Below are 23,418 nucleotides of genomic sequence, written 5' to 3'. Positions count from 1 at the left end.
GAGAGCTATAAAAAAATGACGAATATATTCTCAAATGCATTCGAGTTGTGTGCTCTGGCAATTATTATTGGATATTATAACTAACGTCGCTTCGCTTTCGTATAGATTGTTAAAAAATTCCTCATTAGGCTTTTGGCGAACGTGATAATGACAAGTGTTTACCTCTTTCAACTTATCAGTTATCAGGTAGAAGGTTCCCTCTTCCACATATTTGTGTTGAATGTGTACTATGAAGTGCTCAACTGATTAGCTTTATAGATTCTTATCTCTCTTTTACGGCAAGCTAATTAAATGTTAATTAGCTTTTTTAAGGAATTTTGCAGGAATTTCTTAAATGAAAAAGTTACTTTATAGCATTTAGAATTATTTAGTATACTTTATTTGAAATGTATTTTAAAGTTCAATAATGATTAGCAGAACTTGTTGAAATAGTAAGTCTTTTCGACTCAATAAATTGATTACCGAAAAATATTCATATCTAGTGAGATGTGAATATAGAATCCCTTATAAAGAGAAGCATTGAAGCTTTTCTACTGAAACAAATTTGAAAACAATCCAAAATAAGGAGAAACATTTTTAAAAAATATTAACAAATCACAATTTTGCCTTAAAAATTTCGTCTGGTAGTATATACTAAATACTAGCACGATTTCAGTATATTTGTAGTATTTTTCTACAAAAATGCTTTTAATAATTTTAAATTATTTGGTAGAAAAAGTATTAAAAATCACAATTTTGCATTAAAAATTTCATGTGGCAGTATATATAAAATACTATTATTTATTCGGTATATTTTTGGTATTTTTTAATTATTTGACAATACTTAACTGTGGTGATTCCTAAGATAAATGTAGTCTCCATTAAATAAACGATTTCTTCTGCTACTAAATACTAAATTTATTGGTATATTTTTAGTATTTTCAAAGAATTTAAATCATATATGACGCTGTTCAACTGTGGCGATTCTTTTGATATCTACATACTAAATGTTATCACATTTTTGGTATATTTTTAGTATCTACGCTGCCAATTGTGTGGATTACTATGATAAAATCACATTTTTGGTATATTTTTACTATCTTTACGCTGCCAACTGTGTGGATTACTATGATAAACACAGTCGCAGTAATTCATGTGCACATTTCCCCGTTAAATGCACGTGTCTTCCATTTTGTTGTTGTCGTCACATTGCCCACTTTTAGCAGTCTGGCAACGCCAACAACATCTTTATTTATTATCTGGCACGCAACTTGAGAATAACAAAACTTTTGCTATAGCTTAGCGCCCGCACACTTTACTCCCACTTCGCTCCTTTCTCTCTCTCTCTCTCTCTCTCAATCCAATCTCCACTCTGCTAACTCCCTCGCACTAACAATGCGAGGTAATTAGGCAACCTCCGAGCCGCTTCACAGACGTTGCCAGGTTGTCTGAGTGTTTTTATTTGTTCGCTTTTATCAATGAACCGCCTTGAACTGGAGAACTCCAGTTGGCGACGAAGCCGCCGTCGCCTCTCCACGCTGATTACCTTTTGCCAATCTAAGACAGAACTTTGAACAACAGCAAAACAACAAACTAGAATTTACAACAATAGAAGCATTGGGCAGCAGTTTTTTTCTCATTTCGAGTCAACGTCTTGTTTGGAGAGCAAAAGGTAAATGCACGACACACAGAGAAAAGAAAGGGGGCCGAACGACCTTTGACCTTTTCGTGCACAACGCAGGCTTTTCACTTGAGCTGAGCTGCCTTCGGACTCTCTGTCAAATCTAAATCCAACGACTCTGAATAGTGTGCGTTGAAACGGAAAAGCAGCGTGAAAACGCAAACACATGTTCGTTTCACTCGAAGCTCGAGCTCATCAACGTCGTTTATTAATATGCTATCGATTACTTTTATTTTTAATCAAATCAAAGCTATTGTCGAAGGGTTAGTTAATCACAGATTCGACCTTCAAAAGGGCTGCAAATGAGTCAACGTCCTTTCTGTATCCAATCTATCTTCACTCTCTCTTATCAACAAACCACTTGAATATCTGCCCACGCTTTCTGGTAGATTAGATACGTACTATTCCATTGTATATCTCTGTTATCTCTTCGTCTTTGTTCTCTTGAGATATTAATATGTGAAACATTTAATATGTTGCTAAATATAGCAGAAGCTTATCTAGGGCAGTATTTTCTTTAAATGTAAACAACAACTTAATATGTTTTAATTCGAGGTGGTTATTATATTTTTTTAAGACAGCATTGAATAGAACTTAGGCTGAAATACATTTGGTATAAATGCAAGGTTATTGAATATGGTTTTTTCAGGAGATTTTAAATTTCTCATTGCAGCAAAATAGTATTTTGTACACACGATTTTGGCAAGCTTCTTAGAATCTATACAAATTCAAGAGTGAAAAAGGAAAAAAAAAAATCAAAACATAGATTAATTTTATTTTCATTGTTAAATCAGTACTATAACATTGTATATCTCTGTTATCTCCCCGACTTTGTTTTCTAGAGATATTAATATATGAAAACATCTTCTAATATGTTGCTAAATATAGCAGGAGTATATCTAGGGCAGTATTAAAACAAGTTTTCTTTAAATGTAAACAACTTGTTTATGTATTTTAATTCGTCAGCGAGTTAGTTATTAGTTTTTTTGATAAAACCCAACTATTATCTTCGCGCATTAAATGCCAAAAGTCTTCACATGTCTTAGCTTAAGATAAAGTGATTTAACTATTTATTATATCGTAGTGTTTTAATATACGATTCAGTTTTTGGAGAAGGGAAAAACAAAACAAACGTGTGTTTATAAGCACATTTATTTTGTTTTAGCACACACCTGAGAGACGCAGCTGGCAAAAACATTTTTCATGGTCAATTCAATTTGCATGTGTGTACTAGTTAAACGCTCTCTGTATTTATATAGATATTTATCTATGTATTCATAGCTATATAAAGACCACAGATGTTTGTATTTTCCATAGGCCTGCAAAATGTTTTTTCTTCTTTTTTTTTTTGTTAGCTATTTTTTGTTATTTATTAACCATTTTTGCCTTTTTTTTGTTGATCTATGCTGAACGCTCTAAGCAAACAAATTAAAACGTAACATTTGTCGAGTCTGCAAAATGTTGTACAACAACATTTAAAAATGTTATTTGTTTGTTTATGTCGGAATTAACTTGGCCGAAAAAAAAGCTGGAGACGCCTTTTGTGTGTAGCCGACGCGTCGTAATTAATTAGCATCTAGCATCAAGCGGCGCAAATTTATGTCTCATTATTTTCACTTGTTTTGCACAGGATGCGCAAATGTGCCAGCGAGACTTTGGCATACCCTGTTGAGGGGCGAGGGTGAAGGGAGTATGAGTTTAGAAGGTGGAAAGTTATGCGTAGTTAAATGTTGGGGATGTTTGCTTAAACTCTTAGCCTTGTTAAAGGGTTAGACTTTTATTAAGGCAGAAAGGTTTTAAGCTGACATTATATATTCAAATTAATAGAAGTTTAAGTATTGGCAATGAAAAGGAGCTAAATGGAAATAGGAAAGCTTAGAATATTTAGTATGTTTTGTATAGTATATTTTCAAGTTCCCACTTATTATACTAGACTTTTATCAACATTTCTAGCATATTTAGTATTTCAGTATATTTTGTATGGTATATTTTCTAACTCATCGCGTTTTATACTACCTTTTATCAAAATATACAGAATATTTAGTATTTCAGTATATTTTGTATAGTAGATTACTAGACTTTTATCAAAATTTACAGAATATATATTTAAAATTTATTTTAAGCTAGCATTGTACTTTTGAAGGAATCGAAGTTACGAGTTAAGTATTACAAGTGAGTTGTAAATTGATTTAAATTTGAGTGTTTTACTTCATTTTAGGGATATTTCTCATTCATTCCAATTCCAATATTTTTTGGAGTCTCATTATCCACATAAGCATTGATTATTCCTTGACTATAACATTGATTACTCCTTGACTACAACATTGATTATTCCTTGAATATAACATTGATTATTATTATTATTCCTTCATATTTCGTTTCTCTTTACTGATTATTTCCTATAAAGAATTGCTTGTTTTCTTTACTTCTCAGACTTTTCCCATATATCATTGGATACAATAGGGTATCTTTTATACCGAACTCCTTCTTCAACTCACACATGTGTATATTGACCTTTTTAATGGGCAACCACATATGTGCCACGTGTGTGTGTGTATGTGTGTGTGTGTTATTCGCATTAATCGGCCACATGGCCCCACTAGGAATGGGCAGCTGTTTGTCTGTTTTGCGGCTCCCTGGCGATGGCTGCTTGGCCCCAAAAAAAATACAATTATGGGCATAATTACGACTATTACAACAGATGGCGCCACATTTCCATTTCCAATGCCATTTTGGGCAGCAGCAGCAAATTTTTTTCTTTATTTTTGTGCTCGATTTATGATTTATGCCTAGCTGGCTGGTTGGTTCTCTTGATTTGCACAAAAACACCTTTTGTTTTTAGGATTCTAGTTGTTTTTGTTTATTTCGCGCCAAAAGCAAAAACGCGTTGTTTATATTAAGCGTGAATTTATTGATTTCGTTCATTTATCTTCAGAGTGTGTGAAAGATTTCGATTTGTTCGAACTGCGCATAAAGTATAAAATTATTGAATAGCTTCGAAAAAAAATGAATTTGAAATTGTATGCAAAAAATACAAAGATGAAGGCAATTTTTTTTGTACCCTGTAAGAAAGTAAAATGAAATACATTTGGTATAAATGAAAGCATAAGGTGTGTGGTATTTTTTAGTACATTTTGATATAATCAATGTAGAAAAAGTATTTTTTTATACGTACGATTTTGGAGAGCTTATTTAAACCTTTTTGTAGTGTAAATGAAAAGCAAAAAGTAGAAAAGGGAGAAAAGAATTAAAGCAATGCAATTTAATATTGTAAACCAATTATATATTCATTGTTAAATCAATTCGATAACTTTAATGGGTATCTCTCATTCGAGCTGTCTGCATTTATTTCCTCTTTTTTTGTTTCTGCATTTTTTTTGGTTAATTTATCACAGTTTGACATTGAACAAATGTCAAGGTTAATGCACAAACATGGACACAGCTCTCACCCCCACAAACGAACAACTGATTATTGCTGTTGTTGTTGTTTTGGTTTTTGTTGTTGTTCAATCAGTGTTGCTGCTGCTGTTGTTGTCACCCAGCGAAACGAACTGAGCATTTAGTGAACAAAAGATGCTGCTTTTTGCCGTTGTTACTGCCTCTGTTATTATTATTTTTTCGTTTGTTGTTGTTAAGTAAAAATGTCTTAACAATAATTGAAATCTTTTGTTAGGCGCGACACGTGTCGTGTTCGTTTTGCAATGAGTTCCATTGTTTTCCCCCACATTGGATTGCTGAAATAAATAGATGTTAATAACTCGGCTTTTAATTAGAGAGATGGCTTCAGCAAAAACACCCGCACAATATTCATTCCCCACTCCGCAGCATCCGTATTTAAAATGATGAAATCATTTTATAAATTTAGTTAATCGTTAGCAAACAGACGGTATCAAGCATGTTAGGTAATTAATCAACCGCTGCGCAGTGTTGTAGATTATTTTTCTTTTGTTTTTTTTCAAAACATAGAAAAAAAAGTAATAAAAGTTATTCCTGCTTGTTGTAATTCTATGATGTAATACTTGGAATGAGCTAAGCGCGTTTGAAAGGAGAAGCTTTATAATTTGATTGGTTGGGAATTGAAGCTGGAGATTTCACTTTTAAGGAATGCAGTTTAAACTCTTTTTGGTCTTAAGACTTTTCTGTTTAAAATGGAGACATTATTAATATAACGTAAATGTTTCTTAAGATTAATGAATCATCACACATCACCTCTCTGGTCTTAAGGCTATTATTTCGATAAGGTTCCTAAGGATTATTTAATCATCTGAGTCTCACATCAAGTCTCAGCCCGAAGTTTGTTTTATAATCTAATTGGTTTGGAATTACATTTAGAGATTTCTTTTTAAGCATCTTTGGTCTTAAGACTTTTCTATATTCAATTAAGAATTTCTTATTACAACGCTAAGGATTCTTAAGCTTATCACACATTAAGTCTCAGAGTAAAGTGATTGTGTTTACAATGAAGTGTAATATAATGGAAAGAAATTTAATAAAAATCTCAGCAAAAATTCTATAGACTAACATATACATATTATTCCAAATAAGTATGTGATTCAAGTAATTATGTTAACAAAGAAAACCTTCTTTCTAAGAGACAACTTTTAGTAAAACATAATAAGATTTTATTGAAATTTCTTCCTCAAGTCGGTTATTTCAGAATCTATGTTAAAATATGTACTTAATATTTCTTGTAAATGTCTTGAACTTGTTGAATTACCATAATCATCAAATCACGCGTTAAAAAGTTATACAAACAAGTGAATATGTAAACAAAGTCTAGACTTTAACCCCTTGAAGCCATGCGGAACCCAAAGAACGCGACGTAAAAGACTCGTTAATATCTCAGTTTGATCTCTGTAAAATTGCATTAAAGTTGTCTGGGAAGCTAAGCTTTAAAGTTGCCATAGATCACAAATCAGCTGAGCTGATTGAATGCGCACTCTCGTATTCGTATTCACATTCGTATTCGCATTCATATTCATATTCGTATTCCTATTCATATCATACTGTTGTTGGCGATTAGCGATTAATTCGCTTAGACAAACACGTTCGTGCATTTGCATATTGCATTTTTCCATACATATGCATATTGCATTTGTTGTTGAGGGCGTGGCAGGGGGTCAACCGGCTTCTCTGGCACGTGAAAGGCGGCTGATAGCAGCTCACTCAAGCAAGGAAGTCAGAGGAGAGCGAAGAAGAGTGTGAGAGAGAGGGAAGAGTTCATTACGTGCCTTGACCAACAATTTGCGATTACTTTACGACGCACACACAAAGAAAAAGCAAAAGCAAAAGCAAAGTTATCACTTTAATATTGCTAAAACGCCTCGCAACTCACAGCTGATGATGATAACAATCATTAAGGCTTGATAACGATTGATGAGGATAGTTGAGACGCCAGTCAGTCTCTCTTTCTTTGACTTTGTCTTCGTCTTTTTTTTAGCTATGATGTCATATATTGGCAGCTCATTGTGCTAAGTAAATCGCATCGCATCGCACCACGCTGTAATTACTCATTATGACACTGAAAACTGAGTCAACTTCAATCAATTTCATGGCTAGAGGGTGTTTGAAACGGAAGACGGGGAGGGGGCAGCAGCTACGTGGGCAGCCAGTTAGTTGCATTGACTCATGGCTAAGTTAAGTGTGTGTGTATGTGTATGTGTGTGTGTGCTTTTGAGTCTCTGACATTGAACACGGTTCAGGGTTTTTCTTTGTACATAATCAACGGGCATAACCGCTTTGTTGTGCAGCTTGCAACGCCTTGAAATTGATATTGAGTATAGCTGCATTTGTAGCAGGAGTATATCAATTAATTAAATATGGATCAAGGTTAATTCTCTTCAACTCAAATCAATTTGATTCTACTAACCACAGAATTAGTTAATTGATTGGCAAAATGTACAGAATATAGTCATTGAATTTTCATATATTTTATGCAATATTTGAATTTTACTTGAAGTAATCCAAACGAAATACATATTCAGTATAAAACATATTTGTTATAAAATACCAAAATTAGATTCAGTACAAAACATATACGTTAAATAATACCAAAATTAGGTTAAGTATAAACATATTAGTTAAAAAATACCAAAATTCGATTGAGCATAAAACATATAGGTTAAAAAATATCCAAATTAGATTAAATATAAAAAGATAATCGATTAAAAAATACTAAAATTAAATGTAGTATAGAACATATTGGTTAAAAATACCGAAATTAGATTGACAGTATAACATATTCGTTATAAAATACCAAAAGTAGCTTGCCTTTGTGCTGTTAACAAATAATTGATGGCAACTTTGTTTCTTCTCCTCATGAAATGTTTCTCCGTATGTTTACTTAAATGTCTTTCTACATATGTAACAATAACCTATATATTTAACCATTAGATGGCTTCCACAACTGTGAAACATTTGCATTTAGAAAAAAATTATGTTATAAGTTGCATAGTTTTCTTCTCACATCTTTAATCCGTAATTCGTCACTCTAAAAGAGTATTAAATCTTCGCCTTAGTTCATCACTTTCTCAGTAACTTATTTGATTATCTTATGCTGCATTTGCCGCTCGTTCACGTGACGTCAGTGTCCAAAAAATAAAGAAGTGAGCCAAGTAAAACGATACGCAGCATATCGTTTTTTACTTACATTTTTTCCCTTCCTTTTTTGTGGGCAAATATTTTGCTTTTATCTTGCACTCTGTTGCTGTGTTGCCTTTTTATGACTCAATTAAAAAGCAAATAGGCGGCAAGTAAACATATTCATGATTTTTGTTGACGTTTTGGATTAACCCTTCTTTCTCTCGGCTCCCCGATGACGTCAGTTAAAAGTCTTTGAAAGATTTATGTTCGCCTCATAAAGATGAAAGCAGATGTTCGTGTGATGATTTGTAGTTTCGTCGTCGTCACCAAATTGAAGGGAATTTCGGTTTCCAAACTTGCAAGAATTCTTTTGCAAATATTTCACATTTTTTTGTTTAACTCTGATAAGAGCAAAATGTGCAAATCATTATTGAACTTATTGAGTCATGCGAAAGGCGAAAGAACTCATTAAAAGGCAGTTACTAAGAGAGTTTGAAATGCCTTTGTTTGATTATTTCACATGATTTTGTTTCCAATTAAATTGGGGTACAAAATCAGTACAAAAGAATTCCCGTTTTTATACTATTTTTGTAAATGCAAAACAATTTGGAATTTAGTATAAAACAATTCAGTATAGTATAATACCATTCCTTGTTTTTTATGCCATATCATATTTAGTTTTTTATACAACATTTAAGTTCAAAAACTACCATACTTAATTTTTTATTCAGCAATTTAGTATAAAAAACTACCATACATATTCAGCCAGAATAATTTAGTATAAAAAACTACTACTACTTACACAGCCAGAACAATTTAGTATAAAAAAATACCAAACTTCGATTTTTATACAAAATGTAGTATAAAAAACTACCGGATCTAAGTATGGTAGTTTTGTATACTAAATTGTTGTATAAAAATATAGTATACTTAATACTAAATGTTTTACATTTGCAAAGCAGTTTAATGCTTTGAAGTTTCCATTAAAATAAAGTATGAAAAGTTGGCAGCACTTGAATTAAAAGTTGTCTGTATCCTTTGGAGATTAAAGCGCAATCGATCGATCAAGAAAAGTGTCTAGGACAGCAGCAGTAAGGACTTTAGTTTGACCCCTGGGAAATGAGTTTTTTTTTTTCTCATTGGCTCTTTTTAATGGACATTTGCTATGAACTTGACGTGAAGTTGTTTGTTGCTGTTGCTGGTTGCTGTTTGTGGTGTCTGTTGTTGCCTTTCGCTTTTCAGCATGCCAGAGGTCATGCCACGCCCAGTTGTTGGCCGCCCCCCTAATGGGCCACAACAAATGGCCAACAACGTGGTTGTTGTTGTAGTTGTTGCTGGCATCAAATTGCATGCAACTTTTGTGGCTGAATGCATTTAATAGAAGTGAAGAAAAGAAACACAAAAAACGAAAGTAACAAAGTTGCTGCTGCTCACGATTTTTAAGCTGAGGCAGCCAGCGGCGGCATCGGATAATTTGCCGTTTAAAAGATGTGGATGTTGTTGTTGTTGCAAGTTGTTGTGGTGGCTAATGTTTCATAACAACAACGAACGAAACAATGCCTGGAAATGGCTGTCAGCAGCAGCAACAAGAAATCAACATTCAACAACTTTTTCAACTGCTGCCGCTGCGGTTGCACAATGAAATTTTTGTTTTCCTTTTCTAACTGATATTAAAAAACCAAGTGTTTGTTTGTGTGTGTGGGTGTCTGCTAATTGATGGGGCGTGCCCCATCAAAAATGTTGTTTTGTGCGAAAAATCAAAGTCAACACTTAACGCCTCTTAACGGCCAATAAAAAGCAACACCAACAACAAACACACACTCTCATTAACAGCACAAAAATAACACCAACAAACTTAACCTGGGCTTGCCCAGCAACAATTACACCAACAATAACATCATCACACGCATTGTCAACACCAAAAAAAAGACACACAGCTATAGATACAGATACAATTGTATCTACAGTGCTTTACAGAGCGCTGCGAGTTCCAAGTCCACGCAAATTTGCGTTAGTAATTTGCCAATTGTTCGACTACTTGTAAATTTGTAGCATCAACAGCAATAACAGTTTGTTGTTTGTTCCCTTGACCAGAATACATAAACAAATCGAGATTATGTCAATAAATTACAGCGTTAAATGATAAAAGGTCTTCATAAAAAAACAAGAACATTAATTTGAAGCTTTTTTATGTCCGAGCTGTAAACAGATTCTTAGAAGTTTTTTTTTAGCACCATGTAATTGTTAATTACACAGAATTATATATAATTATATAGTGAGCATATCTGAATAAATATCTGTGAAACTGCAAATTTCTGTTTTATAGCCATTTTTATTTACACTTTGTAAATAGAAATTAAAGTTATTTGGAACTATAAAATTAAAAAGATTCTTAGAACTGTACGATCTATAGTAACAGAATCTAAATAGTGTAATTGTATAATACATATTTTTATTATAGTGCTCTTTAGTCGATCACACTCAAGTTAGCCAACATTTGTTTTACGACTGCAATAAACCATATTTTCAAAGCGTAATCCATTTCAGCATAATCCATTACGCCCCCATTTCAAGTTAAAATTTCGTACCCATCCTCACTAAAAAATAAGATATGTGTATTTATATAAGTATAGTATGTATATTTATTTTTTTTCCTGGGGATCGAAAGCGTTACGCACATTTTCTCTGTTAAGTATTTTATTGCGTGCGTGTCCGGCAACAATTTTCTACATTTAATGGGGTTTCGAAATTTGTTTGCTGGCGTTGCCAAAGTCGTAAAAAGCCAAAAGAAGAAAAAGCAAAAGAAACAAAAAATTAAAATTAAAATTGTTATGCCTAAAGAGCTTTGCGGAAGCTACAAGTCGAAAGAAAAAAATACATAGTATACTGCTATTATTATGATTATTATGTCTATATATCTATTTAGCTATTAGTGATTAAGATGTGCTTGAATTATGTTTATTAAATGCAATATTTCTGCTTCTTCTTGTTTCTTTGCAGGTGAGTTTTTAAATGCAAAAATCTTGTTGGTATTGGTAAGCTAGCTGTAAGCTGTCGACGACGAGAGTGAAAAAAGCTTTCGGAGCTTGTGTACACAAACAAAGCATAAACCCTTTTGCACAATCAGCTGATTTGGCTGCAGGTTATGTTTAACCCCCCTCCTCATCAGACTGCAGATGTATGTGTGTAGAAAACTTCTAGGGTGGACTGGGCTCTTGACTGGGGTTATTGAGCTGTTCACCAGTCTATGTCTATGTTTTTTTTTGTTACAAACAACGTGGCAGGTTGTCAGGTTGGATGAAGAGCCCATTGTCATTGATGCTGCGACGCTTCAGTGAATTTCAAAAGTTCTTTTGCCGTTAAACGGTACGCTCTCTTTTATGCGCTCGCTCTCTGTCATGCTGCCGCTCTCTCTCTCTCTCGGGTTGCTGACAAGCATTGTTGCGGTTAAAAGTTGCGTTCTCTTGTGCTTGCATTATTCAGCTGAAAAGCTTTTCAAAGCAGCCATGTTGCTTTTGTGCTTACTGTGTGTCTGTTTGTGCTGGGAGAGAGCTGTTCTTGTCAGAAGTTTTTTCTTTATAGTAATTTACCTGGCCGCAGTCCGAAATGATTTGTATTTGGGCATTACTCGTTCTTGTTGTTGTTTTTGTGTGTTTGGTTTGCTTGTTTGTTTGTTTACATGCGTGTTTGTTTGTTTTTTGAGCACGAGCCACAAACGTGGCTGCCATGTGAGCGCAGACAAGCATACATACATATTAATGACTGCATGCATTAACATATATGTATGAGTGTGTGTGTGTTGTGTGCTGATTAGCTTTTGTTCGCTAGCTCCGCCGAACTCTAAGCTTTGCTTTGAGCTGCGCTCACTGTCGTTGTCGCTACCGCTGCCGCTGCCACTGCGCTGTTTACTGCGCTGCCCTTTGCCACCCAAACAGCAGACTTGGCTTTGCGCTGTACAAAAACTTTCAGCAGCCGCAGCAACTTCAAAAAGCAACCACCAAAAGCTGTCGTCGCTGCTCGCGCTTGCTGCGCTGCGCTGCTGCTTCTGTTGCTGTTGTAACCTGGTTGTCTTCATTATTGTTGTTGCTGTTGCTGTTGTTGTTGCTGCTGCTGGCAGAGTCAGTTCAGTTCAGCTCTCTCACGGAACCCAGCAATCCAACCAAAAGCGAACGTCGAACATTCAGTTATGCTGAGGAGCTCTGGCGCAGCAAACACGAAAAAAATCACACACACGATAAAATTTTAGTTAATTTGGCTTGGCTTTGGCTATTGTTGTTTGTTTGTTTGTTTTTTTGTTGCTGCCCGCGTTAATAACAAATTTGTGTTGTGTGTGTGCGCTTTGTCGTCGTGTTCTCGCTTTAAGCAACACATTATTTTTCATTTCAATTGTTTGAATTTTTTCTGTGTGTGTGAGAAAAAAAAACAAAAAGTGTCGCAGCTGCTGCAGTGAACGGCAATTGTTTATAAAAAAGCGGCAGCGCGACAGATGCAGATAAACAATTAAATACACACACGCATACAGACGCTCATTAAAAAGTCATTAAAAGTTTTTAACAAAACGTCTCGCGCGCATTTTAAATATTTTCACTCAGCAGCCTCAGCATTGAAAGCTGAGAGAGAGCGCGCGCAACAAAGCAAAAGAGCGCGACCCCAAAGAGAGTGTGTGTTTGTGTGTGTGTGCATGAGAGAGTGCTGAATTGCGCTCTCTCTCTGTCTCTCTATCTCACTCTGCTGAATTGCAGTTGAGAGCGCAACGTTAAACGTTTTTTGTGTGCTGTGCTTGCTCCCCAACCACGAAGGCAGCGCAGCCAGCATAAAATATACTAGAGAGCTAAGTGCGCGACACGATTGTTGTTGTTTTTTTGATGTAAAACCGAAACAGACAAAAAAAAAGTGCAAAAAATACATAAAAGCTCTGCGAGAGGCTTTTGCAAAACACACAAAATACCAAAATTCCCAACAATACAATACAAAGTTAAAAGTGAAACTCATTAACACAAAATAGCACAGAATTTGTGAAAAGTCAAAGCACACAAGAGAAGAGAAGAGCAGAGACGAGTGGTCAAGTGTAGAGAGCAGCAAAAAAAAAGCCTAATTAACTTTGCAAAAACAGCTAAAACAACAATTGCTGCTGTTGCTGTTGCTGCTGCTGCAACGGCATTTATTTATGTGGTGAAGAGCAAGAGCAAAGAGTAGGAGGCAAAAACATACGAGACGCGCATTACAAGAATACACTTCAATGTTTGTGTGTATGTGAATACGATTCTCGATTGTGAGTGTGTGTATGTGCATATCATACGATTAGAGTGAGCAAACATTACGGTAAAGTACGGTAGACGGCATAACCCGCATTTGCAGCCCAATTCATTTGATAATGAAAACTGAAGCCGGCTCCAATAATATTATAAATAACAATAACACAACAAGCAACAACAACAATAACAGCAAAATGGAGTTCGTTATGTATCCAAGTATTTCGGGCAAACAACAAGATCCCGTTCGTGAAGTTGTTATGAAATACATTGATTACTTTCTACCAGAATCCGAGTAAGTATTATGTCCACGAAAAGATGATGAAATTAATGATGCAACGAGAGCAAAATTAGCTAAAAATAGCATAGGCATAGCGTGATATGAAGACGTAGCTTTCGGCACTTTGTTTGGGATTATGCAGTGTTTACACCAGGTTTACACCTAACACTGTCTTACGCGTTAAGGCATAATTTCATGTGGATAATGTGGGAAAAATACGTAGTTACCATAGCGTGAGAAGAAACTCTTTTGCTCTCTATCTCTCTCTTTCCTTTCGTACTAAGCGAAGCTTTCGAAACTTTGTTTCATTAAGAAGTGTAAGCTTTACTTAAAACATAGCGTGTTAAGAAACTCTTTTACTTTACTGCTCTTCAAACTAAGCAAAGCTTTGCAAATGAGAAAGATTGCGATTAAGCAATGTAAATCTTACACCTTACCTTTTCTTAGCTATTAAGGCAAAACTTCATGTGTTTGATGTGAGAAAAAGAGTCAAATTATTAAGTGTCATGCTTACTCACACTTTCTTGCTCTGTGTTGCATAATGACATGCTGATGATGTGAGAAAAAGACTGACAATTAAGTGTAACCATGATAAGAAACTCTTTCGTTGCTCTCTCTCTCACAAAGCTGAGCTTTCAAAGCTTCACTTGGCTAAGCTGCCATTAAAAGAGTCGTAAGACAATATGAGAAAAGATTACTTGACGTGATTAGAAACCCTTTACTTAAAGCGCAGCTGTTAAAGCTCAGCTTCATGGAGTATAAACTTCAATGATTACTTCTTCATAGCTACATAACCTTGAAGCGTCATAAATTTCAGTTCAATAGCAGCTGAAAACCTTAAACTATTGTTGTCAACTGACTTTAGTTATTGCCAAGCATAAACTTTACATTTCAATTACAGCTAAAGAAGCATTCAAAAGTCTCGCAAAGATGAAAAATAGAGTGACAGCCAGACAATCGATAAGTCAATATGTATATAGAGATGATGCTATATATAATATATTTTAGTCTTGTTTGCTGTCCCTGCTAATTAGTTTTTTAAATCCACAGAGCTGTTCTGCCTGCTGCTATTTATAGCACCTGATAATTGATGTCAATTTTCAATTGAATTTTGGCATAAATTTAGCGAAAATTGATCAATTTGCTCACTCGTTGGTTACATGATGCCTTTGGTAATTGAGCTGATGTCTAAATTTAGCTAACCATCGACAAATGGGTTAGCTAGTTTGTTGGGTAAGGCTCAATAATTTCACTCACTTTGTGTCTGTATCTCATGAATACAGGCAGACAGGTTATGCTTCCTGTGTAAAGTCAGCATTACATCAGCGAGCGTCTAACGCATCGTTAGTTGATCAATTTTGTTATATTATTTATATTTTCTCCTCTACTGCAGCAGCCTCAGCCTGACCTCATTGCTTTTTGGCCCGTTACGCGGTGTCCAGCTTCCAGTTGAGCAACTTGGCAACTTGTTGCAACTTTTTGGGGAGAGATGAGTGTTTGGTTGCTGCTTGCAACCAGGTGGAGGCAGAAGCCTGCCAAGTTGGCGACATTTTAGACACTTTAAGGCTTCCTACAACTTTGTCGGTCGGTCGTTGTGCGAGTTGTGCCAAACTGGTTTCCAATTCCAACTTGGCGGCTTTAACTGTACTCTGTACAACAACAACGTCGTTGCTCTTGCCCTTTTTTGTGATTTCCTCTTTTTGCCTTGTTTTCATAGCAGTTAAATGATTGGGTTTTTAATTGGGTCAGGGGCAGAAAATGAAATGGCATTTTGTGATTTATCATATTTAGGTGCTAGCTTTGCATTTTTCTTTTTCTCTTTAGTTTCGATTAAAATGCGCATTTTTTAATGTGCCTGTCTTTCTTTTTAGTTGCAGGCTTTGTAGAGTTGAGAGAACACTGCGCATTGTTCTGACAATTGAAAAGCATATCTAGAAGTGTAAATACTTCAATACTTATACACACATTTATTTCTGCACTCTCCAGACTTAGCCCGACTTCAACTTTGTATGCAATACAAAGCGACATCGTGGCGACTTCCTCAATTTTATTTTTGCGCCCTACAATCAAACAATTTGATGATGATGATGTGTTCGCTTCCTGAAATCGTAAACAATGCAAATAAACACTTGAGCTAAATGCTCTAAAAGTTGTCAATACGGGAAATGCGCAGAAGAAGAAGCAGAAGAAGAGGATCCCACAAATATACATATAAAACTTATACAAAGTGTTCTTGAGTTTCATGCTGACATTAGCAGAAAGTTTCTGTGTGTTGCCATTTCAATTTTTCAACACAAATTGTATTCATTGTTTGTGTTTATGCAACGTCAGCAAAACGCTGATGAAAATGCGCTGCACAAGCAAATTTTCGCTCGATATGGGAATAGAATGCTCTCGAACCCGAAATGGGAACAGACAGAGAGAGACAGAGAAGGCAGACAGCAGCAGAAAAGGGGCGTGGCAAAGATATCACTGCATATTTGTTATTGTTTTTATTATCGTGAGTGGAATTTTGTGAATGACCAAAATAGCCATTAAAATGCCAAAGTGCAACAGCTTCTCACCGACGGCTGGCCACACTGGCAATGGGCCAAATAACAACAATAGCAACAACAACAACAACAACAACAATGCTGCAGCACACGATCCACACAATTCGATTAATTTGTATCTCGCAATCGCAATTGGCGTGTAATTTGATGTTGCTGTTGCAGTTGCAGTCAAAACAATGGCAAAAACACACGCGCTCACAAATTACGTATACGCCGGGTTGTGCAGCTCTTAGATAACAGCAGCCAGCAGCAAGAAGTGCAATTTGTGTGTTGCACACACTCTCTCTCTCTTATTCAATTGTGCATCAATTATAATTTGCAAATACTTTTCTTGCACAGTATCGAAAATTCGTTGAATGCGCTTATCATGTGATTTGCTGGCTGGTTGTAGAGTAACTGAGAATCTTTGTTAAAAATTCGTTCACAGATTTAAAGCTGCGCTTATCAAGTGATTCCTTAAGTGTCTATAGAGTACATCATAGTCGTTGTCTGCTTTCTTCTGACATATAATTTGCAACTACTTGTAGAGTATCTAGCATTCGTTGTCTGCATTTTCGTTCACACATTTAAAGCTTTGCTTATCATGTAATTTGCTAGCTGGTTGTAGAGTATTTAACAGTCGTTGTCTGCCGTCTGCTGACACATTTTAAGCTTCGCTTATTATAATTTGCAGCTACTTTTAAAGGAGAGTATCTAAGATTCGTTGTCTGCGCTTATCATAAGATCCCTTGGCTGTTTGTAGAGTATTTGGCTTTTGTTCTCTGTAATATAATTCAGCTGCTCTGTTTGTAGAGTATCTAACAGTCGTTGTCTGCCATCTGCTGACACATTTAAAGCTGCGCTTATCACGTGATTCGCTGTCTCAACTAGCTGAATTGGAAACGTGCCGCAACAGCAAATATAAAACCCACAAAAAAAAACGAAAACGAAAACTCAAAACCCAAAATCGAAAATCAACGCAACAACAATAAAATGACATCATTGTTTGTTTGTTTGTTTTCTTTTTTCGTTGCTTTGAACTTTAATAAACTTTGCACATTTTGAGTGTCTGATTTTTCCTTCTCACTCATTCATCACGCTGCGCTTTGCTGCTACTTACTATTCGATTGCCCCTTCTGTTGTGACGTCAGCAGCAGGTTTTAATTGTTCTGATAATGATAATGATAATGATACACCTAATGCAAATACTACACAGCTACTGCTAACGATAATTATAATAATGATGAGTCGCTAATGATGCTGCCTCAGTTCGCACAGAGATCAAGCGATTGTCTGATTGTTGATTTCAATTTCAATTCAAAATGCCATTAAATTACTACAAGTGAAACTAATTCAAAGATGATCTAGTGGCACATACGTCAAACAAGTTTTTTTTTTTGTTTGTGTCGTTAAATCAGTTTCCAACAATGTTTTACTCCGGTTTTAGCTGAAAACGAAACGAAAAAAACAAAAAAACTGAGAATCTACTTAGAAGCATGCTAAATGTTTATGCGTTGCTTCGTTTCGTTTTCGCTTTTTTCGGTTTTTAAATTTGTTTTTTTATCAAATGCGATTTACAATGCCATTGACCGTTGTCCGCAATGACATTGGCAAACACACACAAACACAAATACACACACACGCAGTCTTCATATATGGCATTATATGCGATATATGCACAGGAGCGTGTATATTTTATTGGCATTAACCAAAGAAAGAGAACAAAAGTCACGCAATGAGTCATTGCACTCTACATATGTGGGGTCTCAGACTTTTACTTTTTATTCTCCTTATTTTACATATATTTGGGAGCACAACGAGCGATTGCAAACGAACGATTCTCCGCTGTCTACAAGGGCGGCCGGTTAAGAAACTTTCGCGTTTTCGTCCTTGTGATGTCAGGCGATCTGTGACTCGATTCGACTCGACTTGACTCGACTCGAGTCGACTTTACAGCCGGGGTAACCCATTAAAAAACATCATCATTCTGTTGCGCTCAGTGGCATTTTTATAGCAGCTACTTTAATTATTTTGCAAGCTCGCAAATCCATCCATATAAATAAGTCGCGTCTCTGAACAACAGCAAAAATAACAACAACAACAGTAGCAATAATCATGAAAAGTGAATTTTTTATTGTTTCGCTTCACTCGACAGACATAAATAAAATAATTAAGTTATTTTTAAAGTTAATACGCGCATCTCATATGTTATTATCAAGCGTAAAATTCTACCAAAAAAAAGAGATATATAATATAAGTGCAATTTTGGTTATATAGATAGACTGGAATTCGGAGCAAACATATATGAAAGCTACAGCTACCCATTTTGAATAAAAGCAAATTAGTTCAGTACTCATTTTAAAATATACCAAATAAATATACCGAAATAATACTCAAATATACCAAAAACTATTCGACTGTGAGATACCAGAACCCATTTTGAATAAAAGTAAAATAGTGCATAATTATAAAATATACCAAAAATACTAAAAAAAAAATATACCAAAGGCTATTTTACTACATTCAAAATATATCGTATATACCATAAGCTCTGTTTGGTATATTTATATAGTATTCAAAATATACCATTGAGAGCAAAATATACCATAGAGTGCAAAATATACCAGATTCTCACTCAAACCAGCAGACATCTCTAGAAAGTAGGCTTTCTAAATATGCCACAAAAATGCGTCTATAAATAATCTTTGAAGCAGTTACTTCCACACAAATCAAAGCTCTTATCTTTATCAACTTAATTTCCGCTTTGATTTTAATCAACTACCTTTTCGGTTATTCCGCACTTCATTCATGCAACTTTATTCTAGTTCTGATGAGTCAAGCTCCCCCACAAAAAAATGCGAATAACGCCACCTTTGACATTCACCTTGAAAGTGTCCAAGTTGCCATGCGAAATAGAAAATTCCCAATGCAGGATTGACTCATCAAAAGGTCTTTCTTCCCTCCTCAGCTGCTATCTATTGAAGCCATCTTTATGATGACACATTAAGCATGGCCATTTCTATAATTGAAGATTGCGTGACACCTCAACACAATAGACGTTGTGTGCTCCCAATACCTTTCAGTCTGAGCTCATATATTATTATTGATTAGACTGGAAAATGGGCGAGCGAAGTGTGTGCTAGCAATATATTGAACTATATATATTGCGAAACTACAACGAATTCTATTCTCTATTGACCATGATCTATAACCCATAAAAAAAAGCTTCGTGCTTTTAGTTCAATGTACCCATTATTTTCAGCTAAAATGCTAATCACAGTTTACGATTTGTGCCGCGCTTTAATCAAGAATACCGCGATTATTATTATCTCTCGGCAATTGTCAAAAGTCCTTGAATGTAGTTTTTTTTCAATTTTCAACTCACCCAAAAGCCAGTCACCAAACCGAAACATTTTGCTCAAGGTGAACAAATCTGCGAGCTGGGCGAATGGGTAAAGAACTTTGTTTTAGCCTCTTGACTTGTGTGTTTTAAATGTTTGTCGGTTAGCATAACTTGGTTAAAGCCTCAAGCGACAGTGGAGATGTCTTAAACTGTGAATAGAAAATGCCAGTCTGTGACAGCTTAATAAATTATCATTATAGTTTGTTCATTTTGTTGTGATATTTATTACTTCCCTAAGAGCATTAGATCTTCGGCTTTGCAGTTCTTTACTGCAAATTGAAAATGTATTGTAAGCGATTTTAATGCTTTATGTAATCGAGTTTTTATTTATATCCATTACCTATAGGGTAAAAAGGAAATACAACTTTGGTTTATTTTAAATGTAGTACTATATCAATATAGTAATTTTTCAAATATACCAAATTAGTATACCACAAAGATTCAATATATATATATTTAAATTACTAAAAATATTTTTGTAGTATAACAAAGGCTATATGTTGGTAAATTTTTAGTATTTTTGCGGTATATAACTTTGATATATTTTTAAATGATTACCGCAGTGTATTGCAATCGATTGTGTAATAGAGGTATTATAACTTTTGTATATTTAGAATGCATTATATATATTTTTAGTATTTTTGCGGTATATTAATTCGGTATATTTTAAAAATTATACCTCACTGTTTTGCTTTTCTTGAAAATGGATAGTGGGTATCTCACAGTCGCTCACACTTTCAATGTAGATTTGTTACTTGCCTCTCATCTAGTTTTGTTACATAATTAAAAGCCATGCGAACAATGGTATAATATGCAATTTGTTTGGTCACTCAATAATTAAGGAAATGTAGATACATAAAGTATTTATTTGCAGCTGCTCCACTGACATGTTAAAACCATTTGAAAAATTGACAGACCGTTGCGGAGCGAGAGAAACGAATCAGACGGACAGACAGACGGATTGCTGGACAGACAGACTATTCAATCATTATACCCGCTACCCATAGGGTAGAAGGGTATTATAACTTTGTGCCGGCAGGAAATGTATGTAACAGCTAGAAGGAGGCATCCCCGACCCTATAAAGTATATATATTCTTGATCAGCGTCAACAGCCGAGACGATATAGCCATGTCCGTCTGTCCGTCTGTGTGTCTGTCCGTCTGTCCGTCTGTCCGTCCGTCCGTATGAACACCTAGATCTCAGAGACTATAAGAGATAGAGCTATAATTTTTTTTCGACAGCATTTGTTATTTTTGCACGCAGATCAAGTTTGTTTCCAATTTTTGCCACGCCCACTTCCGCCCCCGCAAATCAAAAAAATCGGATAACAAGCGTAATTTTAAAGCTAGAGTTGCGAATTTTGGTATATAGTATAATTACTACAGTATTTATGATTCCTGAAAATTTGGTTGCGATCAGATAAAAATTGTGGAAGTTGTTAAAGAAATACTTTTGTATGGGCAAAAACGCCTACTTACTAGGGGTCTTAGTTGCTTTGGCCGACAATCTAGCACATTATGCCGTCTATGGTATATTTTGAATGGTGTGCTGTATCAATATACCAAACATACCATTTGGTATATTTTTAGTATTTTTAGTATTTTCGGTATATTTTGAAAATAATACCGCAATATTTTGCCCCTATTAAAAATGGGTAGCGGGTATCTCACAGTCGAGCACACTCGACTGTAACTTTCTTACTTGTTTTAATGAGCCAAACGATTTATCAGACTCGTTGCGGTTTTTTGTGTGTGTTTTTTTGCAAAACATTTGATGGGGCGACTCTTTTATTATCTCTTGTATTTTATCTCTCTCTCAAATTTTCGGTAAATTTAATGCGAAAAGCTGACAATTTAATTGCGCATTTGACATTGCATTTAAATGGGGGCTCTTTTATTTTCCGATTGTGGCAAAAACTTTTGCAAAAGCGTTGGAGGAAGTTTTATCATCGTATTGACCTCAATTGGCCACAAGGTCACATCACATTTTTAAATGCCCCCCTGAGGGGATTATTATCATAGTCTGATTAAAACCGCATCCCAAATTAATTTGCGAAATCAAATACCATTTTTTAATTACATCCATTAATCATTTATTTCGTATCTTTCTCTTTGCAGTGCATCTGGAACAAGTGCAGTTGCGATTGACAACAAAATCGAACAGGCAATGGTAAGTTTATATTTTTATTCCATTTGTCATCAATCTATATTTAGATGGAAAAATCCTTGTTCTTTGATAATATTTAATTTGTGTAAGAATTTCTCTCTCTCTCTCTCTCTCTCTCTTTCTCTGTCTTTTGTTGTCCGTTCTCGCTGATAAGCGAAATAATCTTTATAATGTGCAATGTTGTTCAACAGCAATGTATAAGAAGAAGAGCGCTTATCACAATTTTTGCCGCGAACTTTTGGCCGTGAAAAATGAATTAAAAAATGTGTTGTTGAGTCGAGTTTTTATAGCTTTTGTAACTACGAAACGATTGTGGGGCAACTTTGCGCATAGATATAGATAAGCGAATACGAAATTTTAGTACTTTAAAGGATTGTTAATCATGTTGAGTTAGGAGGTGTTAAGTTGGGTTTTTCTAGTGACCATTTTACTTAAAAATAGACTCGTTAAACTATCTTAGATTAAGCACCATTCAGCTGTAGTTGGTTCTAACTGAAATCTTCCGCTTGCCACTGGTCCAAAAATAGTTCCAGCTGCCACTTCAAATCCATTTCCAAGCGACTGGCCAAAGACCTCTGCAACTTTTGCGGCCCTGCGGCATTTGTTGTTGTTGCTGTGGTTGCCCCCTCGAGTGGACTCTGCCTCATCTTCTTTTACGCACTCACATCGTTGTTGTCCTTAGAAATGAACAAGTGCAAATTTAGTTCAATTGAACACGAGTACTCGCACTTGTATTCATACTCAACACTCGCATTCGCGTTCGTATTCGTTCTCGTACTCGCAGCTATTTTTAGACTCAATTAAAATGGCAACATTCAGCAGACAGCGATGAAAACTGAAAGATGCCAATTGATTATTTGATCCCCTCTCTCCCTCTCTTTCTATCCTCTTGATATCTTTCTCTATATTATTTATGTGTTTATGATTTGCGAAGTGCGTTGAAAATGCCCCCCAAGCAGCAGCAGCAGCAGTAGACGACTGAGTCGCAATTGCAGCCTGTTAATTGAACTGCGTTGTCAACTGGTGGGCGGCTTTCTGATTGAGCCTCAACTCTGTCTCTCTCTCTCTCTCCATTGAGTTGTTCTCAGATTGTTTGTTGATGCTATTCTTGGAGTGATATAATGGTCACTTTATGGCTTGACAAGCAAAGCTGTCGAATAAAGAATATGACATTAAGTGAAGTGCATTGTGAAAGCAATTAAGAGGGAAGAATATTCTCCTTTTTTTGCAAATATATTATGAGGCTTCATTCACAATTGCTTGGCTTTCAATTTTAGTTGAAGTGAGTGATTATATCCGAATATTAAATCAGCTTCATTTACAATTTGTGTGGGAATTATTTTAAGGCTTACTTTTCGAATCCATTTACAATTTTGACAGTTTATATTTGTGACATTTATTCGTATTTCATCTGAGATACTTGACTTTCAATTTTAGTTGAAATGAATGATTATTCTATTCTGATTTATTCACAATTTGAAACATATAACATATATGCTTAAATGAATGATTATTCTTTACTGACTCATTCATATTTCCTCCG

The 23,418-nt window shown here is 35.2% G+C and overlaps 1 protein-coding gene and 1 long non-coding RNA gene across 4 annotated transcripts in view; one reads left to right on the top strand and one right to left on the bottom strand.

Moving 5' to 3' along the window:
- The window catches only part of LOC133843177 (protein bunched, class 2/F/G isoform), a 130,048-nt gene that overhangs the window by 82,049 nt on the left and 24,581 nt on the right, over positions 1–23,418 (top strand). For both annotated transcript variants that reach the window (XM_062276620.1, XM_062276612.1), the window contains one exon: positions 21,827–21,878. In XM_062276620.1, coding sequence (XP_062132604.1) covers positions 21,827–21,878 — 52 coding nt within the window. The remainder of the gene's footprint in view (positions 1–21,826; positions 21,879–23,418) is intronic.
- Positions 22,144–23,304, bottom strand: LOC133843236 (uncharacterized). Of its 2 annotated transcripts, XR_009894488.1 has the most exons (3): positions 23,228–23,304; positions 22,617–23,025; positions 22,144–22,552 (listed from the first exon to the last, which is right to left on the bottom strand). It is a non-coding gene; the product is annotated as an uncharacterized LOC133843236 (long non-coding RNA). The 2 variants fall into 2 exon arrangements; XR_009894487.1 differs by lacking the exon at positions 23,228–23,304 and having other exon boundaries at positions 22,617–23,221.

Source organism: Drosophila sulfurigaster, chromosome 2L (genome assembly GCF_023558435.1).
Source record: "Drosophila sulfurigaster albostrigata strain 15112-1811.04 chromosome 2L, ASM2355843v2, whole genome shotgun sequence".
In the NCBI taxonomy this organism is placed as follows: Eukaryota; Metazoa; Arthropoda; class Insecta; order Diptera; family Drosophilidae; genus Drosophila; species Drosophila sulfurigaster.
Note: the sequence above shows the minus strand (reverse complement) of the source record. Positions and strands in the feature narration are given on the sequence as shown.